General features: G+C 45.2%; 1 protein-coding gene across 1 annotated transcript in view; it reads left to right on the forward strand.

Annotated features, from left to right (window-relative positions):
- CD84 (CD84 molecule) overlaps window positions 1-20,227 on the forward strand; it is a 24,708-nt gene continuing 4,481 nt past the window's right edge. Inside the window, exons 1-5 of the mRNA XM_030301862.1 lie at window positions 1-165; window positions 11,724-12,071; window positions 18,380-18,631; window positions 19,000-19,119; window positions 19,770-19,802. Coding sequence (XP_030157722.1) covers window positions 99-165; window positions 11,724-12,071; window positions 18,380-18,631; window positions 19,000-19,119; window positions 19,770-19,802 — 820 coding nt within the window. The 5' untranslated portion in view covers window positions 1-98. The remainder of the gene's footprint in view (window positions 166-11,723; window positions 12,072-18,379; window positions 18,632-18,999; window positions 19,120-19,769; window positions 19,803-20,227) is intronic.

Genomic DNA, 20,227 nt, shown 5'->3' on the forward strand with positions numbered 1-20,227 from the left:
CTAGCTCACACTTCCTTTCTTAGTCGGGGCTATAAACCGAGCAAGGGAACTTCACGTGAAACTGTCTCTTTGCCGGAGGGACGCCTTCCTGTCCACATATGATTACACGCTGGAAGAAGATGGGTCAGCACTACCTGTGGACCTTGCTCCTTTGCCTGCAAACCTGTGAGTTCTGACCTTTGTTGGTGCCCTTCCTAGACTTCCGTTAAGTTTGAGAAATCGCCCTTGAGGAAGACTTTGACTTGCCCTCTTGGTCTATGTTAGTGCGCACACCCTGGGTCTCAAAAGGTATCCAACTGGCTGGGGAGAGACCTAGGATCCAAACGTAACTGTCCTTCAGCTTTAGAGTTTATATTTCTGAATTTTATCTGTGCCCAGTGTCCAACGGTTTGAGACAAACCCCTCTGCTCCAGAGCGACAGCACTTGGTAAGCCCACCCAGGAAGCCATCTAAAACCTGGAATAACTTAAAAGCATTTCTTTTTGGCCTTAGATTCTGGTGCATGGTTTTTGACAGAGGTGTGCCCTTCCCGGGGATGCGTCCTTGCTCCCCCAGGTTAGAGTAATGCCTGCTCGTAATTATCATCGTGGACACTTTATCTCTCTTAGCTCCCTTTGTTTCCAAAGCACATTCAGAGCTATTATTACTCTGCTTCTGTCCTCCAAAACTCTCTAAAATAAATGAGGAAGAGACTGGTATTTCCATTTTGCAAGTAAGTTAGATCTCAAAAAAGAAATGGAGAACTCGAAATACTGTTTTTCTTACCTCCGGCTTAACAGTAACCTACAAGGACACATGAATATTTGTTGTTGTTAGTACAAAGAAAACTATGTAACATTAACACAGCTCTGGGAGTGTCTTGTCATTGCCTGTATTTTCTCATTAACTTCAAACAATAGCCTTCTGTATATAAAAATTGACTATGTTCGACATTTCTATTATTCTATTTTTTTTTTGAGAGAGAGAGAGAAAGAGAGCTCACGTGCACATGTGTACCTGTGTGAGCAGGGGAAGGGCAGGCGTAGGGGGAGAGAGAATTCCAAGGCAGAGCCCAATGCGGGACTCGATGTCACGACCCTGAGATCACGACCTGAGCCAAAATCAAGAGTCAGACACTTAACCGACTGAACTATCCAGGTGCCCCTGATGACATTTCTAAATCTACATATAGTCTCTCTTACCCCCTTGGGAAAATGGACGAGCAAATTCCTGGCATGTGTTAGAACACAGAGAATCTGGTGGGTTGGGATTTCCTAAAAAGGTAGAAATCAATACACTTTGCTCTCTCTGGTTCCTTTGACCGTTTAAAACTGTGGCTCCTTTCATTTGAGCTCCATGGAGATCGCCACTACCAGGAATAGATATTGTTAATCCCGTTGCATACAAAAAAAGTAAAAGCTAAGATCAGATTAAACAATGCACCTAAAGTTTCACAGCCTGAAATTTATAAGGCTTGAAAGGGACATTGGTTCCTCCAATCCCAGAGCCAGAGATCTTTCTGCTACCCTCTTTCTGGCCTCCTCTCATTAAGTTTTCAACGTCTTAAAAAAAATTTTTTTTTAACGTTTATTTATTTTTGAGAGAGACAGAGTGCAAGCCGGGGAAGGGCAGAGAGAGAGGGAGACACAGCCTCCTAAGCAGGGCTCCAGGCTCCGAGCTGGCAGCCCAGAGTCTGACGTGGGGTTTGAACCCACAAACTGTGAGATCACGACCTGAGCCAAAGTCGGACACTTAACCGACCGAGCTGCCCAGGAGCCTCAAGTTTTCAATTTCTTGATGCTCTCTGAAGTGCTCGCAGATTTACTGTGATCCCTATCAAAATACCAAGAGCATGTTTCACAGAACTGGGATAAACGATCCGAAAATTCAGACGGAACCACAAAAGACCCCCAATAGACAGAGCAATCTTGAAAAAGAAAGAGAACTGGAGGCATCACAATCCCTGAGTTATCCTACAAAGCTGTAGTAATCAAGACAGTATGATACTGGCACAAAAATAGACACATAGATCAATGGCGCAGGACAGAGAGCCCAGAAATAAACCAATGATTATATGGTCAATTAATTTTCAACAAAGAAGGCAAGAATATGCAATTAAAAAAAAAGAATGTTCTTCAACGAATGGTACCGGGGGAACCGGACAGCCACATGCAAAAGAACGAAACTGGACCACTTTCTAGCATCATATACAAAAATAAACTCAAAATGGATTAAAGTCCTAAATGTGTGATAAGAAACCATAAAAATCCTAGAAGAGAGCACAGGCTGTAATTCTGCAACATGGGCCATAGCAACATTTTTCTAGATATCTCTTCTGAGGCACAGGCAACAAAAACCAAACATAAACTATGTGGACTGCGTGAAAAGAAAAGCCTTTTGCACAGCGAAGGAAACCGTCGAGAAAACTAAAAGACAACCTACTGAATGGAAGAAGGTGCTCGCAAATGACATATGCAAAAGATTCCTCTGAAATCACTGAAATAAAAGAAGTCTGGGCAGGCAAACTCATGACTCTTCCATGTTGGAAAACTTTTCTCAAAGAACCAAGACTCACAGTCTTATGCTTCAAATGCCACTCTCTCATCATGACTTGTGACTATGATCCTGACTGACTCTGCACGTGTCTAGCCACCCACCCTCTTGGGTAGAAGGCGGAAAAGTCCCCCACTTCTGCTCCGTGCCCGTTTCCTTCTCTGTGTTCTTTCTTGTGCTCTTTTAATTCTTCCTTTTCTCTACACTTGCTTCAGTTTCTTCAACCCCTCACCCACCTTGCCTTTCCTGCCCTCCAGCGATAATAGTAATAACTAATCACTTATGGATCATTGCTCTACATTGTCTATAGGTATTATTTAGCTTAATCCCCACAATAGCATATGAGACGAGTATTATCCATACCCCAACTTTGCAGATGAAACCCAGAAAACTAGAGATCGTTTAGCCAAAGAGTGGAGGAAGTAGGATTTGAACGCCGAAGTCTTTAGACTGAACCACTGAACAAGATTGCTTTTGCCCACTTTGATGCTGACACGGAAGAAAATACTGCCCCCACTGTTGATCGTGATTGCGTTTTGGTACTTGTCAGTGGGGAGTGGTGATTTATTCCCGCAAAGACAGGAATATTCAGGCAGAGAATGGGGCTGGTGGGCAAGTCTTTGACAACAAACAGAAGTGTAGGCAGGCCACTGAGGCAGAATATCCAAGGAAATGACCATATCCAGACATGGTTCAAGTACCAGTCATATCCATATGATGTGAGTTGACTCAAATTAGCTTCTTCAAAGTAAATAAAGAGAGAGGCTGCTAACTTTCCCAAAGTCTCATGGCTGTCCCATATCAACAAGGTCTTGATGTCCTGTCGAACGTATAACACAGTGAGTGGGAGCATTCCAGAAGTCGATGGTTAGAAGTCTAAGAGGTGAGTGGACCCACTGGGTATCTATCTGTCCACAGATAAGCCCCAACCATCATCCTGGGGTTAGACACAGGACTTCATGGCTGGAGAATTCTGGCGAGATCCCACTGGTCACTAGTCCAGAGTCCTTGTAGAGAGCGACTTTTGAGATAAAGATAAAGCCTCTGTTCTAGAAAGGGGTTTGGGCAGGTTGTTGCCACAATCAGAAAGGCTTCCAAAGCAGAAGCCCAGTTATAGAAAAGAAAAAAATATGTACGGGGGAAACTGGATATCAAGATATCAGCTCAAAAATCCAGTTTCCAAATAGAGGCTGGGAAGCTGCATCTGTGTGCCAACACGAAACTAAGAGGAGGCGGCCCGATGCGCTGAGGCAGGCCTGGAGATCAGCATGGTGACTGACCAAGCAGCCAACGTGCCTTCACAATGGGAGCTCCAAGCTTCAGTGCTAGGCCGCCCAGGCTATTCAGGTGTTTCCTGAATCAAATCTTTCCTGTCCTGAACCTTGGAGACAAATGAACCTGCAAATCTGGGGTTACTAGGCTTATCTATGCGGAAGCTGGAAAAGAAAGAGGTATGAGCAATCAGTTGGGGGACAGATGTTGGTGGCACGAGGCACCCATATTTTCTTCATTATACTCAACGTTTGATTGTACGCCACAGAGGCAAGTGGCGATAGAACAGTGGTTGGCCAGGATCCCAACCCGGGTTTGAGAACTTGTGTCCGTGTTTGTTGTCGCTTGTTTCGAAGAAACGGATCAAGTCAACCCAGACCTCAAAGAAGATGACAGAAAGTAAAAAGAATCCAGCCGACAATAGTAGAGTATCGTGTGGGGGTGTCGGTTCCTTTTCTTAAAGCCCCGTGACCGAGGACCTGCCACCCTCATGGAGAGTGACACAAAACTGGCCGCTCAACCCTTTGCTTCCTCTCTGGTCTCTGCTTCCCTTCACTCAGTGTAATCTGCTGGAGCGCACTCTCTTCCGGGGGCTGTAGGGCGCAGCCACCTCCAGCCCCCATCCCGGGGCTGCAAAATCGGGGGGGGGTTCTCCCCCGACTTATTGATCTAGGAGAGGCAGTGGGTGGGAAGAGAGGAGGGGATGGTTAGTTAGAGCCCAAAAAAGCCCAAGAAATGCTTATTTGAAGGATCCTGGAGACGCCAGGGCACGCAGATGGGCGTGAGGCAACAGCACACCCTTCCTCGTCGCTGCTCTCGGTGGCAGCTCTGTGCTGGCCTTCTCCAACGTGTCTCCTTGTCCCTTTGGAGTTGCCTGGGGTGTTATTTTCATCCCTGTAACCACAGCTCTTTGTTTGATATAACAAACGCATACAAGCGCCTACTATATGCCAGGCATTGTTCTAAGAAATTTCCAAACATTAACTCGTTTAACCCTTGTGACACATCTACGGGGTAAGTGCCACTAGTCGCTTCATTTTAAAGCTGATAAAACTGGGGCACAGAGAGGTTGCTAACTTTCCCAGGGTCTCATGGCTGTCCAGGACTCTAGGCTCAGGTAGTCTGGTTTTTCTTCGCTAAGGGGACCCCCAAGCCCACACCCCAGGGTTCCAGCCTTTTCTTGCCTTTGCTTCTCCTGTAGTATTGCTATGCTCTCCCCTCCCTTCTGTGGTCTGGTGTATGAAGTCAGGAAGTCACCCTCATCGAGAGATGTTGTAAATACAGGTCACCCCTTCTTCACTGGCCTCCCAAGGCTGGTCAGCAACCCCTTTATCCTTTTAATCAATGTGTTACCGACTCTCTAGGATGTTCCTTATAGTAACACTTCCTCAACATTTTTACATTCATCGAAATAATAATGGCAACTACCATTTATGTGTCCCAGGCATTAAGCAGAGTACACATCTTCGCAATTTCATTTAGTAATTATCCACATTTTAGGGGTGCCTGGGTGGTCCGACTTCAACTCAGTTCATGCTCTTACGGTTCGTGAGTTCAAGCCCCGCACCGGGCTCTGTGCTGACAGCCCGGAGCCCGGAGCCTGCTTTGGATTCTGTGTCCCCCACTCTCTCTGCCCCTCCCCTGCTCGCACTCTGTCTCTCTCTCTCTCTCAAAAATAAATAAACATTAAAAAATTTTTCAAAATAATTATCCACATTTTAGAGGTAAGGAAACTAAGAGAATTTCAATAATTTTCTCAACATAGCACAGCTAGGTTCAGATAGACCTGGATTCAACACCCGTGCTCCCAATCTTTACATTTAGCTAGACCCGCCCTCCCCTCTTTCCTCTTAGCAGGTGACCATACCTTCTACATTTCTAAAGAGATGCAGGCTATCGAGCGTGGCTATCTTCTCTTTTATCCTTTCTACTCCAAAATGTCTGCTATGTATTAAGCACCTGTGGGTGCCCCCAAACAATTCTGTGAGGTGGGTGTTTTTACATCCCATCTTGTAGCAAACGATAAGGGTCTCAGTAAATGTCAGGGATTGAACTTGAATACAGCCCCATCTGGCTCAAACCTGTGTTCCCTCCACCCCACCAAGCGGCCTCTCTTCCACCCCCACACCTACAATATACGAAATGCCCCGCCCTTTCAGGTATCATCTCCTTTTTCCACACTAAGACATGACCCTCCTCTGATTGAAAACCTCTGCGTTTCCACTGCCCACCATTTCCATTCCACCTTTTGTTCAACGGCAAGTGTTAGTGGTCTGTGTCTCTGCACTGTCCCGGGTCTGGGGATTTGAGGGTAAAGTCCCTGCACTCAGGCCATTCACAGCATCCAGAAACACACACAGGTTCACGACTGCCACATAACAGGGCACATACCGTGAAGGGAAAACACAGAGCTTCAGAGAGCCCATGAGTAGGAAGGAACACCCAACCTAGAGTGGGGCCGATCGGGGAAATCTTCTTCTTTATGTGAAGACTCTTTGTCATCTTCTTCTCTACCACCTACCCCAACTAATCTCTTCTCTTCTGTCTTTTTTTTTTTTTTAGGTAAAATTGGTGTATAACATTATATAAGTTCCAAGGGTACAACACTATGATTTGACATCCGTATACACTACAAAGTGATCACCACCAGAACTCTAGTTACTGTCCATCACCGTGTCGTTGACCTTCACCCATTTTGCCCACCCTCCAACCCTTTATGGGAACCATCAATCTGTTCTCTATATCAATGAGTTTGTTTTTGTAATATTTGTTTAGTTGTTGTTGGTTTTTTTTTTTTAGATTTAATATACGAGTGCAGCCATACGGTATTGGTCATTCTCTGACTTACTTCACTTAGCATAATACCCTCAAGGTCCATCCATTGCAGACGGCAAGATTTCATTCTTGTTTATGGCTGGGTAGTAATCCATCACCATTCATATCCATTGATGGACAATTAGATTATTCCCCTATCTTGGCTATTGTAAATAATGCTGCAGTGAACAGAGGGGTGCATATATCTTGTTTGAATTAGTGTTTTCGTATTCTTCAGCTAAGTACCCAGAAGTGGAATAGCTGGACCGTATGGTAGTTCCCATTCTTAATTTCTTGAGGAATCCCCATACTGTTTTCCATAGAGGCTGCACCAGTCTACATTCCCACCAACAGTGTATGAGGGTTCCCTTCTCTCCTCTTCTTCTTCAGCACGTGTTATTTCTTGTCTTTTTGATAATAGCCATTCTAATAGATGTGGTTTTGATTTGCTCTTCCCTGATGATTGGTGATGTTGAACATCTTTTCATGTACCTATGGCCATCTATGTCTTCTTTGGAAAAGTGTCTATTCAGATTCTCTGACCATTTTTTAGTCAGGTTGTTTGTTTTTTTCATTGTTGAGTTGTATGAGTTCTTTATATATACTAGATATTAACCCCCTATGAGATATATGATTTGTAAATATCTTCTTGCATTAGTGGGTTTCCTTTGTGTTTTGATGATGGTTTCCTTCACTGTGCAGCAGCTTTTTAATTCTAGGTAGTTCCATTTGTTTATTTTTCCTTTTGTTTCCTTTGCCTTTGGTGTCGCATTCACAAATACATCACTCAGGCTGATTTCAAGGAACTTGCCACGTATGTTTCCTTCTAGGTTTTATGGTTTCAGGTCTTACATCCAAGTCTTCGATCCATTTTGAGTTCATCTTTATGGTATAAAATAGTGGTCCAGTTTCATTCTTTTGTGTGTGGCTGTTCAGTTTTCCCAGCATCATTTATTGAGGAGATTGTCCTGTCTCCATTATATGTCCTTGGTTTCTTTGTCCGAAATTAATTGACCATATACATGTAGACACCTCTTCTATTTTAAGACAAAATCAAATAAATTAGTTTTACCTAATTCTGTAGCTACCATTCTATTTTATCCCCTTTCTTTCATGATCAGGGTTTTCCACTTTTTACCACTTATTCTATTCTCAGTCCTCTAGACTCTGGCCTCCAGTTGAATCATCTTACTTGCACTACATTCTTAAAGGCCATCAACAACCTGTTAATGGACAAAGCCAAGGTCTATTTTCAGTCTTTATTCCACTTGAACACTCTGAATCACTAAACATCTGCTCTTGAGACTCTTTCTCCTCTCGGGTTCCATGATACTGTCCAGTATTGGTGCCTCTCTTGCCACTTGGTCTATTTAGGTTTTTTTGGTAGTGCCTCCTCTATGGCTGTGAGCACTGTTCACAAAGCAACCTTGGACTTCAGCCTTACTCTTCCTGAGTGGCTCACCTCTCCTTCCATCCCTTCCTCTTTGCAGATGATTCCCAAACCACATAGATTTCAGTTTAATGGCAAGTGACAGTTCTCAAAAAGAAGGGCGGCTTATGAGGCGCCTGGGTGGCGCAGTCGGTTAAGCGTCCGACTTCAGCCAGGTCACGATCTCGCGGTCCGTGAGTTCGAGCCCTGCGTCGGGCTCTGGGCTGATGGCTCAGAGCCTGGAGCCTGTTTCCGATTCTGTGTCTCCCTCTCTCTCTGCCCCTCCCCCGTTCATGCTCTGTCTCTCTCTGTCCCAAAAATAAATAAACCTTGGAAAAAAAAATTAAAAAAAAAAAAAAAGAAGGGCGGCTTAAAGAAAGAAGTTTATTTCTTGCTCATCTGAAAAAGCCTGGAGCTGGCAGTTCCATTGACTGAATAGTTGACAAAGTTGTGAGGGGTACTTTTTCAGCCTTCCTGATCCACTCTCCTCAGCACTTGGCTTCCTCTTCTTGATACAAAATGTGTGTCTAAGATCCGGCTGTCATAGCATCCCAGCCTGTAAGAAGCAAGGAAGAGATGGAGAGAGCAAAACACCCTCTTCTTAAAGACACAGAAGTCATATACGACACTTCCACTCTCATCCCCTTGACCTGAACTTAGTCATATGACCAAAGTTAGCTAGCAGAGCACCGGGCAATGTAATCTTTATCCTGAGTGACCATATCCCCTGCTAAAAATTAGGCATTCTCTTGCTAAGAATGAGGGAGAGAACACATATTGGAAATGACGGGCAGATTCTGCCATAGTCCCCAGGCAATACTTTGAGCCCATTCTCCTTCCTTACCTTCCATCCTTCCAACTACTTACTGAGATGGTCCACCATCATCTCAAATTCAATACTTCTAACACTAAATCTGTTTTCTCCTTTGGACTTTTTTCCAGCATAAACTTAGCGTTCCAGTATCTATCACTTTTCACTGACACAAAGTAGATGCCCACAAACATATTGTTGAGCGGTTGAATTCTCTCAGATTCCTCCTTATTCCTTGCCTTTCTTTGCGTTATCTCTCAAATTCCGCACTTCCTTTCCATTCGCATTTTCATTCTCAGGTTCATGTGCAGATGGCTACAATGGCCTCCAAGATGGTCTCTCAAGCCCAGCTTCTCTTTCCCCTTATTCTTCCTACACATCATTACTGTAGTACTAGGACGCAAAAATATCATTTTAATCTTCATTCTCAAAAACTTTAATAGTTCCCCTCTGTGGTATAAGCTGCCTCATATCTAAACCAGATATATATCTCCACCTTATCTCTTTCTACTCCGTTATGCAAATCCATATTCATGCAACCCACACGCATGTTTTTCTGCTTCAGAACTTTTATTCAGGGCCCAAAGACCTGAGACACCCACCCTTCCCCTTTTTATGCAGTAAAATTCTATTCCCTCTTTCAAGGTCCTCCTCAAATTCTGCTTTCTCTAAAAGGTTTTCCCTAACCTCTGTAGCTCAGTGATCTCTCCCTTCTTTAGATTCCTACTGTAATTACTGTCTCTACATTCACTTGAATTTACCATTTACTACCTCATTTTTCAAAGGAGAGTTATGTGTATCTGTGTGTCTGTGATCCGGTTTGCTGATCGCTAATTAGGTAGCACAGGTTATTATTTCCATTTTACGGATGAAGCAACCGAGACCCAGAAAGGTTTTGTGACTTTGTGAAGGTTGTCCGGCTGATAAGCTGCAGTGCCAGCGCCTACATCTTCAGCCTCCTTATCTTTCCACTCCATGCGGTGCGCGGTGGCCACCTCTCTGAGACCACAGCTGGAGGGTCTGAAGGTGGCAGAGGCCACGTCGGGTGCATGTGTGAGCCCTGGGCCTTTCCTTAGCGAGCCTGGGATCCTCACCAGCTCCACCTACCTACCCGTGCGCCTGCCTCATCACCGTATGATACACCGGCATCACTTCCGGAGCAACTTGCTCTGGGGGCGAAATCGTGTTTGAAAAACAACATCACACACCCTCCACTCTGTGGTGGCACAATTACCATGAACTCTAGCCCTGGCTCGTCTTCACAAACTGCCTCCACACTCCTGGGGTTGGAAGAGAGAAACCACATCCTGTTCTCACATGTAACTGGAATCTACAGACCAGACGAGCACTTGGGTGCGAGGGCTTGACTTTAAAAAAGCCATGGGGGGACGCCTGGGTGGCGCAGTCGGTTAAGCGTCCGACTTCAGCCAGGTCACGATCTCGCGGTCCGTGAGTTCGAGCCCCGCGTCGGGCTCTGGGCTGATGGCTCAGAGCCTGGAGCCTGTTTCCGATTCTGTGTCTCCCTCTCTCTCTGCCCTTCGCCCGTTCATGCTCTGTCTCTCTCTGTCCCAAAAATAAATAAACGTTGAAAAAAAAAAAAAAAGCCATGGGATATCTGGCCCCAAGTGCAGAACCCAGTGCAACCTGGAGACATCCGTGCCCTTGTCCAAATCATATTAAGAATTTCAAGGTTGGGGCGCCTGGGCAGCCCCACTGGTTGAGCGTCCAACTCTTGATTCCGGCTCAAGTCATGATCCCAGTGTCGTGGGATCGAGTCCCGATTCTCTCTCTCTCTCTCCCTCTGCCTCTCTCCCCAGCTCATGATCTCTTTCTCTAAAATAAAAAGACAACAAGGAAAATCATAACGAAGAGAAAATACATCGACAGGACTGGACTGCATTTATGGAAAGAATGGATGTATAAGCAGAGCCTCACAGCTCAAATCTGTATTGTTCGAGAGCCCACTAAATATGAGAGCATCTGTGGGTCTCTGATCAACACTGATCTCTTCCTTTAACTGTAAAAAAGAACAGGAACTTTATCAATTTTTACTCGCCACTCTATCCCCCAGCTCCCTACATTATGCTCAGCAAACATGGGTATTGTAAATGTAATTAATGAATACCTGCTGTAATATCTAGAATAAAGCTGACTTTGAATAAATACATGCATTCGTTCACAAATGTATGAATGAATAAATGAATTTTGCTTACTTCAGAAGTGGTTCCCAGAGATTCCAGGCAGCACAGAGGTGAATTCCATTTATTAATTCATTCCACGAATATTTTCTAAGCACCCACTACATGTCATGGACTCTTCCAGAGACTGGAGATTTAGAAGTGAACAAAAAAGACCTCCCCCTATCACCAGCCTGGGGAATATTTACTCCAGAGCCTCTAAAGCGCTCTCTGCCAGTATCTTCCCAGAATAAAGGCATAAATGTAACTTTCTTTTTGCAGAGACCACAGCAGCCAGGCTCTTGTGTCACCTCTTCCGTCCTTGGCAATATGATCTGGGGAAAGAAAGACATTTAATTCTCGAACCTTCTGGAGGTTTATGGTCGTCATCCCTCAGATCTCTTAGAGATGTGGGTCTGTAAGTCTAGACAAACGTTTCTGATGAAATAGATCCCTTGAAACTCACTGGAAACTTAGTTTTTGAATGAGAACCCTTCAGCCAATTTAGCCATCATAACATTATATGCAGAGTAGAATATCTAAAAAAAAAAAAAAAAAAGGAAGAAAAACTTCCAGAAGCTGGATGAGCTGTATCTGGGGCGGATCCTCAGGGAGGCTCAAGTCTGGGGAGATAGGGAATTCCCAAAGGTACAGTCAGATGGCTATGGTTTTCTTTGTATGTCCCCAGGTCCGGAAGCAGCTGGGAGTGACACAGACATCCTGCCGGTGACTGGGATCCTGGGGGAGTCGGTCACTTTCCCCCTAAACATCCAACAATCGCAGCAAGTTATCAACATCGCTTGGAATTCTGAGACGTCTGTTGCTTTTGTCACGCCAGGAGACCCAGGAACAGCACCCAAAGTCACTGTGACCCACCAACATTACAATGACCGAATAAATGTCTCCCGCCAGAACTACAACCTGGAGATCAGTAATCTGGGGGTGGAAGATTCGGGCATCTACAGGGCTGACATAAATCTGAAGATGGCTGAAACGACGGTCACAACCACCAGGCGCTACAACCTGCAAGTCTATCGTAAGTTGCGGGAGCCCAGGGGGCTTGTTTTGTTTTGCAAATTTGCTGTCTATAGAAGGCCTTCATTTCTGACAATTGGCTTCCCTAAATCTTTTTGCCCTTGTACATGCTTGTATAAACACATCAATGCTAACAAAGAGGAGGTGCCTTTTCTTGTTTCTAGCCACGGAATCTTCAATCAGTGGTTTGTCCCATGGGCCTGATTTTTCTTTCCTATAAAATGTGACTAATCATACTATTCACTTCCCACAGTCACTGAGAGGATCAAGGGAGATAGGGAATGGAAAGTACTCTTTTTTTTCGTTTTTAAAAGTGTTTATTTTTGAGAGAGATAAAGACAGAGACAGAGAGTGGAGGGGTGGGTGCAGAGAGAGAAGGAGACACAGAATCCGAAGGAGGCTCCAGGCTCCGAGCCATCAGCACAGACCCCGACGCGGCGCTCAAACTCACAGACCGCAAGATCATGACCTCAGCCGAAGCCGGACGCTCAACCGACTGAGCCACCCAGGCGCCCCACCTTTTGGTCTTCATAGGTCATTGTAACTTCTTTTTAACGCTTATTTTTGAGGTGGGGGAGGGGCAGAGAGAGAGGGGGACAGAGAATCCTAAGTAGGCTCTGTGCTGACGGTAGCAAGCCTGATGTGAGGCTCGAACTCATGAGCCGTGAGATCGTGACCTGAACCGAAGTCAAATGCTGGAAAGTACTTTAAAAAAAAAACAACACACACTTTTTATTTTAAAATAAGTGTAGATGCATTGCGAGGTGTAAGGAACTGTACCAGAAGGTTCTGTGTGCCCTTCACCCAGCCTCTCCCAGTGGTAACATCTGACGCAATTGTGATACGATATCAAAACCAGGAAGCTGACAATGTACATCTATGGAGCCTGTTCACGTGTGAGTGTACGCGTAGCTTGCGCCGGGCAACCACTATCACGGTGAAGGTACTTAACTGTACCATGGCGACAAGACTCCCTCAGTCCTTCCTGGTCATCCCTCCCCAACTCCTGGGAGATGCCCATCCCTTCCTCCCATCTATCCTTCTGTTATTTCACGAATGTTACAGAGATGGACCTCGTGTGGCATGTGTGCTTTTGAGATTGGTTGTTTTTTCGCTCAGCATAATGTACTTCTGAGTCATCCTAATTATTGCAGGCCTCAATAATTTATATCTGTTTATTGCCGGATAGTATTCCCTTGTATGGATGTACTAGGTTGGTTCACCATTCCATCGATCAAGGGACATTTTAGTTGATTCCACTTTGGAGCGATTACGAACACAGCGGCCATGCACATTCACGTACAAGTTTCTGCATGAAACAAGTTTGTGTTTCTCCGGGATAAATGCCCAAGAATGAAAACATATGGTAAATCCATTTCTCTTTTTTTTTTTTTCTTTAAAAAATGTTTATTGTGACACGGGGCGCCTGGGTGGCTCAGTCGGTTAAGCGTCCGACTTCGGCTCAGGTCGTGATCTCAGGGCTCCCGAGTTCACGTTTTGGATTCTGTCTCCCTGCTTCGGATTCTGTCTCCCTCTCTCTCTGCCCTTCCCCCGCTGGCTCTGGCTCTCACTCGTTCTCAAAAATAAATAAACATTAAAAAAATTTATTCTGATAAAATGTACGTAACATTTAATATTTTAACCATTTTTAAGTGTACTGTTCAGTAACATTACCTACATTCACAGTGCTGTACAACCACCGCCATTAGCGTCTCCAGAACTTTCTTCTCTCTTTTAAATAGCTCTATTTTTAGAGAAGTTTAAGGTTCAGAGAAGAACTGAGTAGGAAGTACAGGGAGCTCCCATACGCACCTTGCCCTCCCGGCACACACACACGACCTCCCCACCCCCCACCCCCAGCACACACACATGACCTCCCCACCCCCCACCCCTGGCACACACACATGACCTCCCCCATGATCAGCATCCCCACCAGCATTTGTTACAGTGAAAACGTACATAAAGTCGCCATCGCCACCCAAAGTCCAAAGTTTACATCAGGGTTCACTCTTGTGGTACATGTGACTCTTGAGTATTTGAAATGTGGTGAGCCAAAGTGAGATGTACTATAAGTGTAAAATGCACGCCAGATTTCCAAGTCTCAGCACCAAAAAAAGAAGCTAAGATACCCCATTAATAATTTTTATGTTGGTTAGCGGTTAAGACAACATTTCGGCTATATTAGGTTAAGGAAAATACGTTACTAAAATTAATATAATTCATTTTCACTATTAATGTGACTGTTAGAAACATTTTAATTACAAAAGTGATTCCCTTTTTTTATTTATTTATTTTTTTAACGTTTATTTTATTTTTGGGACAGAGAGAGACAGAGCATGAACGGGGGAGGGGCAGAGAGAGAGGGAGACACAGAATCGGAAACAGGCTCCAGGCTCCGAGCCATCAGCCCAGAGCCCGACGCGGGGCTCGAACTCACGGACCGCGAGATCGTGACCTGGCTGAAGTCGGATGCTTAACCGACTGCGCCACCCAGGCGCCCCAAAAGTGATTCCCTTTTACAGTGAATTACAATAGTTTTGTTTCTATTGAGCAGCCGTAATTTCTAGCCTGCATCATCCTTGAGCCATGTCTCAAGGATTTCACCATCCACCTGCTCACGGCAGAAGAACACAGACATGTGGCTAAGCCACACTGTGATAGATAGATACCATTCAGGTATATAGTTAAGCCACCAAATTCAAGTTCCATAAAGGCGGGGACTTTGTATATGAAGTCCATCCCTGTATCCCTAGCACCTACCCTGTCAGGCACATGGTGGGTGCTTCAGAAATATGTGTTCAATGAAAGAATGAATGACGCATAATAAATCCCAGGTCCCAACACAATGGCGGACAATTGTAAGTGCTCAATTCATACAGCATGATTGACTCAGGTTGTATCCGGATGGAAGGCATAGTGGAAAGGGCATCAATGCTGACATTGGCTCTCTTGCCAGTTGTGTGACTTCAGCCAAGTTGTTTACCCTCTCTGGGCTTCCATGTGCTCATCTGTAGAATGTAGCTTATAACAGGTGTGATTAAATGAGAGAGCTCATAGTATAGCCCATGCCTTCCAGTTGATGCCTAATGACTAGTCATTACTAACTTTTTAACCCTTAGTCCTTATTTTAAATTCTAATTACGAAGGGCTTCCTAGACGGAGGAGGCTCTGGATTGGGCACGCGTAACACAGTCAAAGAACCGCACCCTGCCGTGGACACTTTAGAAAATATCTGGTTCATTCAAGAACTTTGGTTGGGAAAATAAAGAGGGTGTTCAATTTCAAGACGTTTGTTTTCATCTTTCTTTGTTTAGTTTTACCCACTCGATCTTTGGAAGGTATTATGCCACCTGCGGTTAGGACAGACCACGGGAAAGTCTCGGAGAAAGTCAGATTGCCCACATACCAAAATCTGTACCTTTTAGGGAGGTAGCTGAGCAGATGAAGAGACGGGAACTGACATTTATTGAACTCTCTGTGTCTGGCATTCTACCACCTAATTTTTAAAAATATAGAGAAATCACACATACTTAGGCAATATATGCACAGAGAGAAAGACAATACAGTGCATTGCAACTCTTCCTTCTCCAAGGCAGTCATTGTTGCTAGTTGATTTTGATTTTCCCATAGATAATTAATGTAGATGGATAGATAGATGATAGATAGGTAGATAGACAGACATTTGGGTGTTAGAGTGTTCTTTCTTTATTTTTTAATTTTTTAATTTTTTTCAATATATGAAATTTATTGTCAAATTGGTTTCCATACAACACCCAGTGCTCATCCCAAAAGTAGAGTGTTCTTTATATACAATAGCTCATTCAGTCCTCACAACAAACAACGCTGGCAGGAACAAAGCATCCTCGTGTTGTAAATGACAGAGTGAAGGTTCAGTGAAGCTGCATGTGTCCTCACTCTAGAAAGCAGTAGAGCCTGGTTAGACACGGGTCTCCAGTGGCTTTCCCACTCGCGACCACAGCTCTGACCTCTGCCCAGCAGCTTGGTTCTGGTAACCTCTCTGTTCCTGCTGAAAAAAACGAGATAGGCTCTTATTCATTACCAGTCCTCCCCACTTCAACACCCACCAAAAAAATGGTCTTTCTAAAAATAAGTAAATACCAAGCAGAGACTTCAACATTCTTGTAAATCAAGTTTCTAAAGACACACACACACACACACACACACACACACACACTTATTTTTTTGCTGTATACATCTGTATCTGTCACCTTTATAGCTCATCAAGGTTACTTCAAACTTGTTGGGAGTTTTTTCATAAGTCACCACTAATTCTGCTCTGGAATAGACCCCTCTGAGAGGACCCCTCTGCTTAGGACCAGGGTGTCTGGTGAGGTTGGAGTAAGAAGCCTTTACAGCCTTCCCATATTCTCCCTCACATGCACAGACAACTTTAGAAACACCACATGAATTAGAAAGCTACATGCCGGTTCCTTCTGAGCCCTTCCCACGTGACTATGGTGGAAGGAAAAAACCCAGCACCGCAGCTTGGCCAAGCATGAACTAAATTTACCAACTCTGAATGTGGGCGTTTTCTTATCTGCTGGTAAAAGAGAGAAGATCTTCCCCCTTCCTTCTGCTGGCCCCAGATAGTTCTTACTTCAAACTAAATATAAATTGTTCTTCAGTTAACCCTTTCCTAGCCTACAACTTGTACAGTTTACCTTTTGAGTGCTTTGGTAAAAACATTTTTTTTTCAGTGAACTTTTTAAAGAGATTGTAACTGGAGGGCACTTGTTGGGATGAGCACTGGGTGTTGTATGGAAACCAATTTGTCAATAAATTACATTAAAAATAAATAAAAATAAAAGAGGCATACAGTCAACTCCCCCCAAAAGAGAGAGAGAGAGAGAGAGAGAGACTGTAACTTTTCACCATGGGCACTTCAAAACAAAACAAAACAACTTAATGAAAATACACCAGAAAACAGAGTAAAAAAACCTCTTTAAATGCTTACTTATTTCTTTTGAGAGAGAGGAAGTATGAGTGGGGGAGGGGCAGAGAGAGAGAGAGAGAGAGAGAGAGAGAGAGATAGAATCCCAAGCAGGCTACTCGCTGTCAGCACAGAACCCAACTCGGGGCTCAATCCCACAGACTGTGAGATCGTAACCTGAGCGGAAATCAAGAGTCAGTTGCTTAACAGACTGAGCCACCCAGGTGCCCCCCCAAATGTTTTTAAAGACTGTTTCGTGCAGTGGGGTGCTGATAAATGTTCAGCGGGTTCTCGACCCGTATGTGCGTGCTCACACGCAGAGATTTTATTGACACAGAGGATGTGCGACACACAATTTCATAAATGATAATAAAATATACAGCAGTCTTTATTGTAAATCCCATAGAGCCGATTATATTTGCAGATGCTTCCACAGATTTTTGCTGGACATTTATGCCACTCAACCTACGTTGCAATCGATGAAGAAGCCAACAGGAATATTGGTTGGTATTTTCGTTACATTAACCGATGAGGAAAAAGTGATTCAACAAACTCATTACAGAGCTTCGCTTGCACATCGATGTGAGCAACTTCTGAATTGGGTAACAGTTTTCAGACGCCGGAAGAAGATTTCCTCGTTTTTTGGTGCTATTCACAATGTAATGGCTGCAGACTGGAGGCATTTTTCAGCCGAATCTGCTTTAGTAATCCTTCTCCTACTGTTTTCTTCAGTCCAGAGTGACCATCAGCAACACAGTCGGTCCAGCCCAAGTTTGTAACCTTGGCCAATTTCTGCGGTGTAAATATTCCCATTGCGCATGGCTCATGTTAAGACAGGCAGAATTGGGAAGACTTTGTAAAGCGTGACAAAAGACAGATACGACAGATGTGAGTAACTTTAAAAGCACAGATAATTGTAATTGTCCAAAAAAGTAGAAAGCGGTGAGTTTTGAGTATGTATTAGCTTTTTTAAAAAATGCAATGTAGTTCTTTGTAAGTTTTTATAATTTCATTTTTCATGATGGCTGTGTTTAACCGCCCCCTTGAAAAAATTTCTGGGGGCGCCTCGGTGGCTTAGTCGGTTAAGCGTCCAACTTCGACTCAGGTCATGATCTCATGGTTCGTGAGTTCGAGCCCCCCACTGGGCTCTGTGCTGACATCTCGGAGCCTGGAGCCTGCTTCGGATTCTGTGTCTCCCTCTCTCCGTGTCCCTCCGCCGCTCCCACTCTCTCTCTCTCAAAAATAAATAAACATTAAAAACATTTTAAAAACATTTCTGAAGATTTAACAGTTGGCTCTCACAGGCTGGTATAGGCCAGCTCCAGCTTACTACGGACACATGCGTTTTCCCCTCCCAGGTCGGCTTGGGAAGCCAAAGATTACTCAGAGTTCAATGGCATCTGTCAACAGCACCTGTAATGTCACACTGACATGTTCTGTGGAAGAGGAAGAAAGGAATGTCACATACAGTTGGAGCCCCTTGGGGGAAGAGGGTAATGTCGTTCGAATCTTCCAGACCCCTGACAACCAAGAGCTGACTTACACATGCACAGCCTGGAACCCTGTCAGCAACAGCTCCGACTCCATCTTGGCCCGACAGCTCTGTGCAGGTGAACAGCTCTGTCCGTCTCTCCTTAGCCTCCGAGCAGCGAGGCCTCAACCGGGCCTCGTTCCCCGGCGGAGTGTCCCTCCCTCACGCCAGGCCCGGTCTCCAGGGACATCTCCCCCCAGGAGGACCCGTCAAAGAGCCCAAAGCTGTCCGAGATAGGCCAGGCACTTGGGGTGTTCCGGAGGCCGCCCTCGCTTGGCCCTCTGATTCCGTGTCTAATCCTGACGTTCGATAGCAGAAAGGAGAGTTTCCCTTGGAGTTTGGCACCCCCCCTGGAGGGGACCCCATTTTTGATAGTGCCCCTGAGTGGGGGCAAGCCCGTGGGCCTATTTCCTGAGAGCCAAGTCTCCTTGTGTCTTCTGTTTCCAGACGCGGCAGTGGGCCTCCGTCCCCGCCTCACTGGGCTGCTGAGCGGGCTGGCCGTGCTCTTTCTGTTTGTTGTCATTGTGCCTTCAGTGCTTCTGTGCCTTCTGTGCAAAAGAGGACAAGGTAAGATTTTTCCAGAAGGTAAAGTGTGGAAACGCACCTTCCTTCTTCCTGGGGCTGGAGTCATTTATCCAAGGTGGTGTGGAGAGGTCCTCTGTTCCAGGGAACCTGCCTTCCTCTGAGCCCCACCCCACCACCTCCAGTGATGACCCCTCGTCCTGGATGCCAGTGCCCTGAGTGCGCTTCAGAATCTCTTCCTGAGGTCGCCGGTATCTGGTGGGCTCGGAATTTGGGTTTGAGTTGAGTACTGCAGTTAAGAGGCTGTGCTTTATGGGATAGGTGTCTTTACCTCTCTGGCTCAGTGCTGTCAACACGTGAAATGAGATCTGAACTAGAGGGTTTCCAGGGTCACTTCCAATTCCATTTTGTCTATGACCTTTGGAGAGTCGTTGAGGGACACGTACTAACTGTGCATTCCATGGTCATCGCTAGGTACCTCTGGATCCTTCTGGATCCTTCTGTGAGTGTGCCATTCGCAATTCAGAAACCCTGATCTTGGGGTCCCAGAGGATCATTATACCCTCCTGTGCCTCCCAACCCCACCATCTCCCGAAACCTTCCTTCCCCACCAATCCTAAAAACAAGCCTGGATGTAGAGAGGCCCCACCTCTGCCTCCATGTTCCTTGACTCTCCTTTGGGTCTGATTCCTTAGGTTCCTACCTGAAGACCTCCAGGAAGAACTCTGGTAAGTTCTCAGCCACGCAGTTCCCCCTGGATGACAACTGGGAGAGATGAGTTCACGGCAGATTGCTTAAGACTCAGCTTCTGCTTTGCAGACCGTCTGGGCGGAAGGTCCCAGGTGTGCTGGAGTATGAAGGCCCTAGATTCTGAGGCCCTAGATTCTGGCCATCTCTTTTTAACTTCACCGTGAAGTGTTCCAAGGAGAGGAACACCCTGGGGGGAATGCCTTTAACAGCTCAGGAATTCTTTTTTTTTTTTAATTTTTTTTTTCAACGTTTTTATTTATTTTTGGGACAGAGAGAGACAGAGCATGAACAGGGGAGGGGCAGAGAGAGAGGGAGACACAGAATCGGAAACAGGCTCCAGGCTCCGAGCCATCAGCCCAGAGCCCGACGCGGGGCTCGAACTCACGGACCGCGAGATCGTGAC

The sequence above is a fragment of the Lynx canadensis genome, chromosome F1, assembly GCF_007474595.2.
Source record: "Lynx canadensis isolate LIC74 chromosome F1, mLynCan4.pri.v2, whole genome shotgun sequence".
NCBI classification, from domain to species: domain Eukaryota; kingdom Metazoa; phylum Chordata; class Mammalia; order Carnivora; family Felidae; genus Lynx; species Lynx canadensis.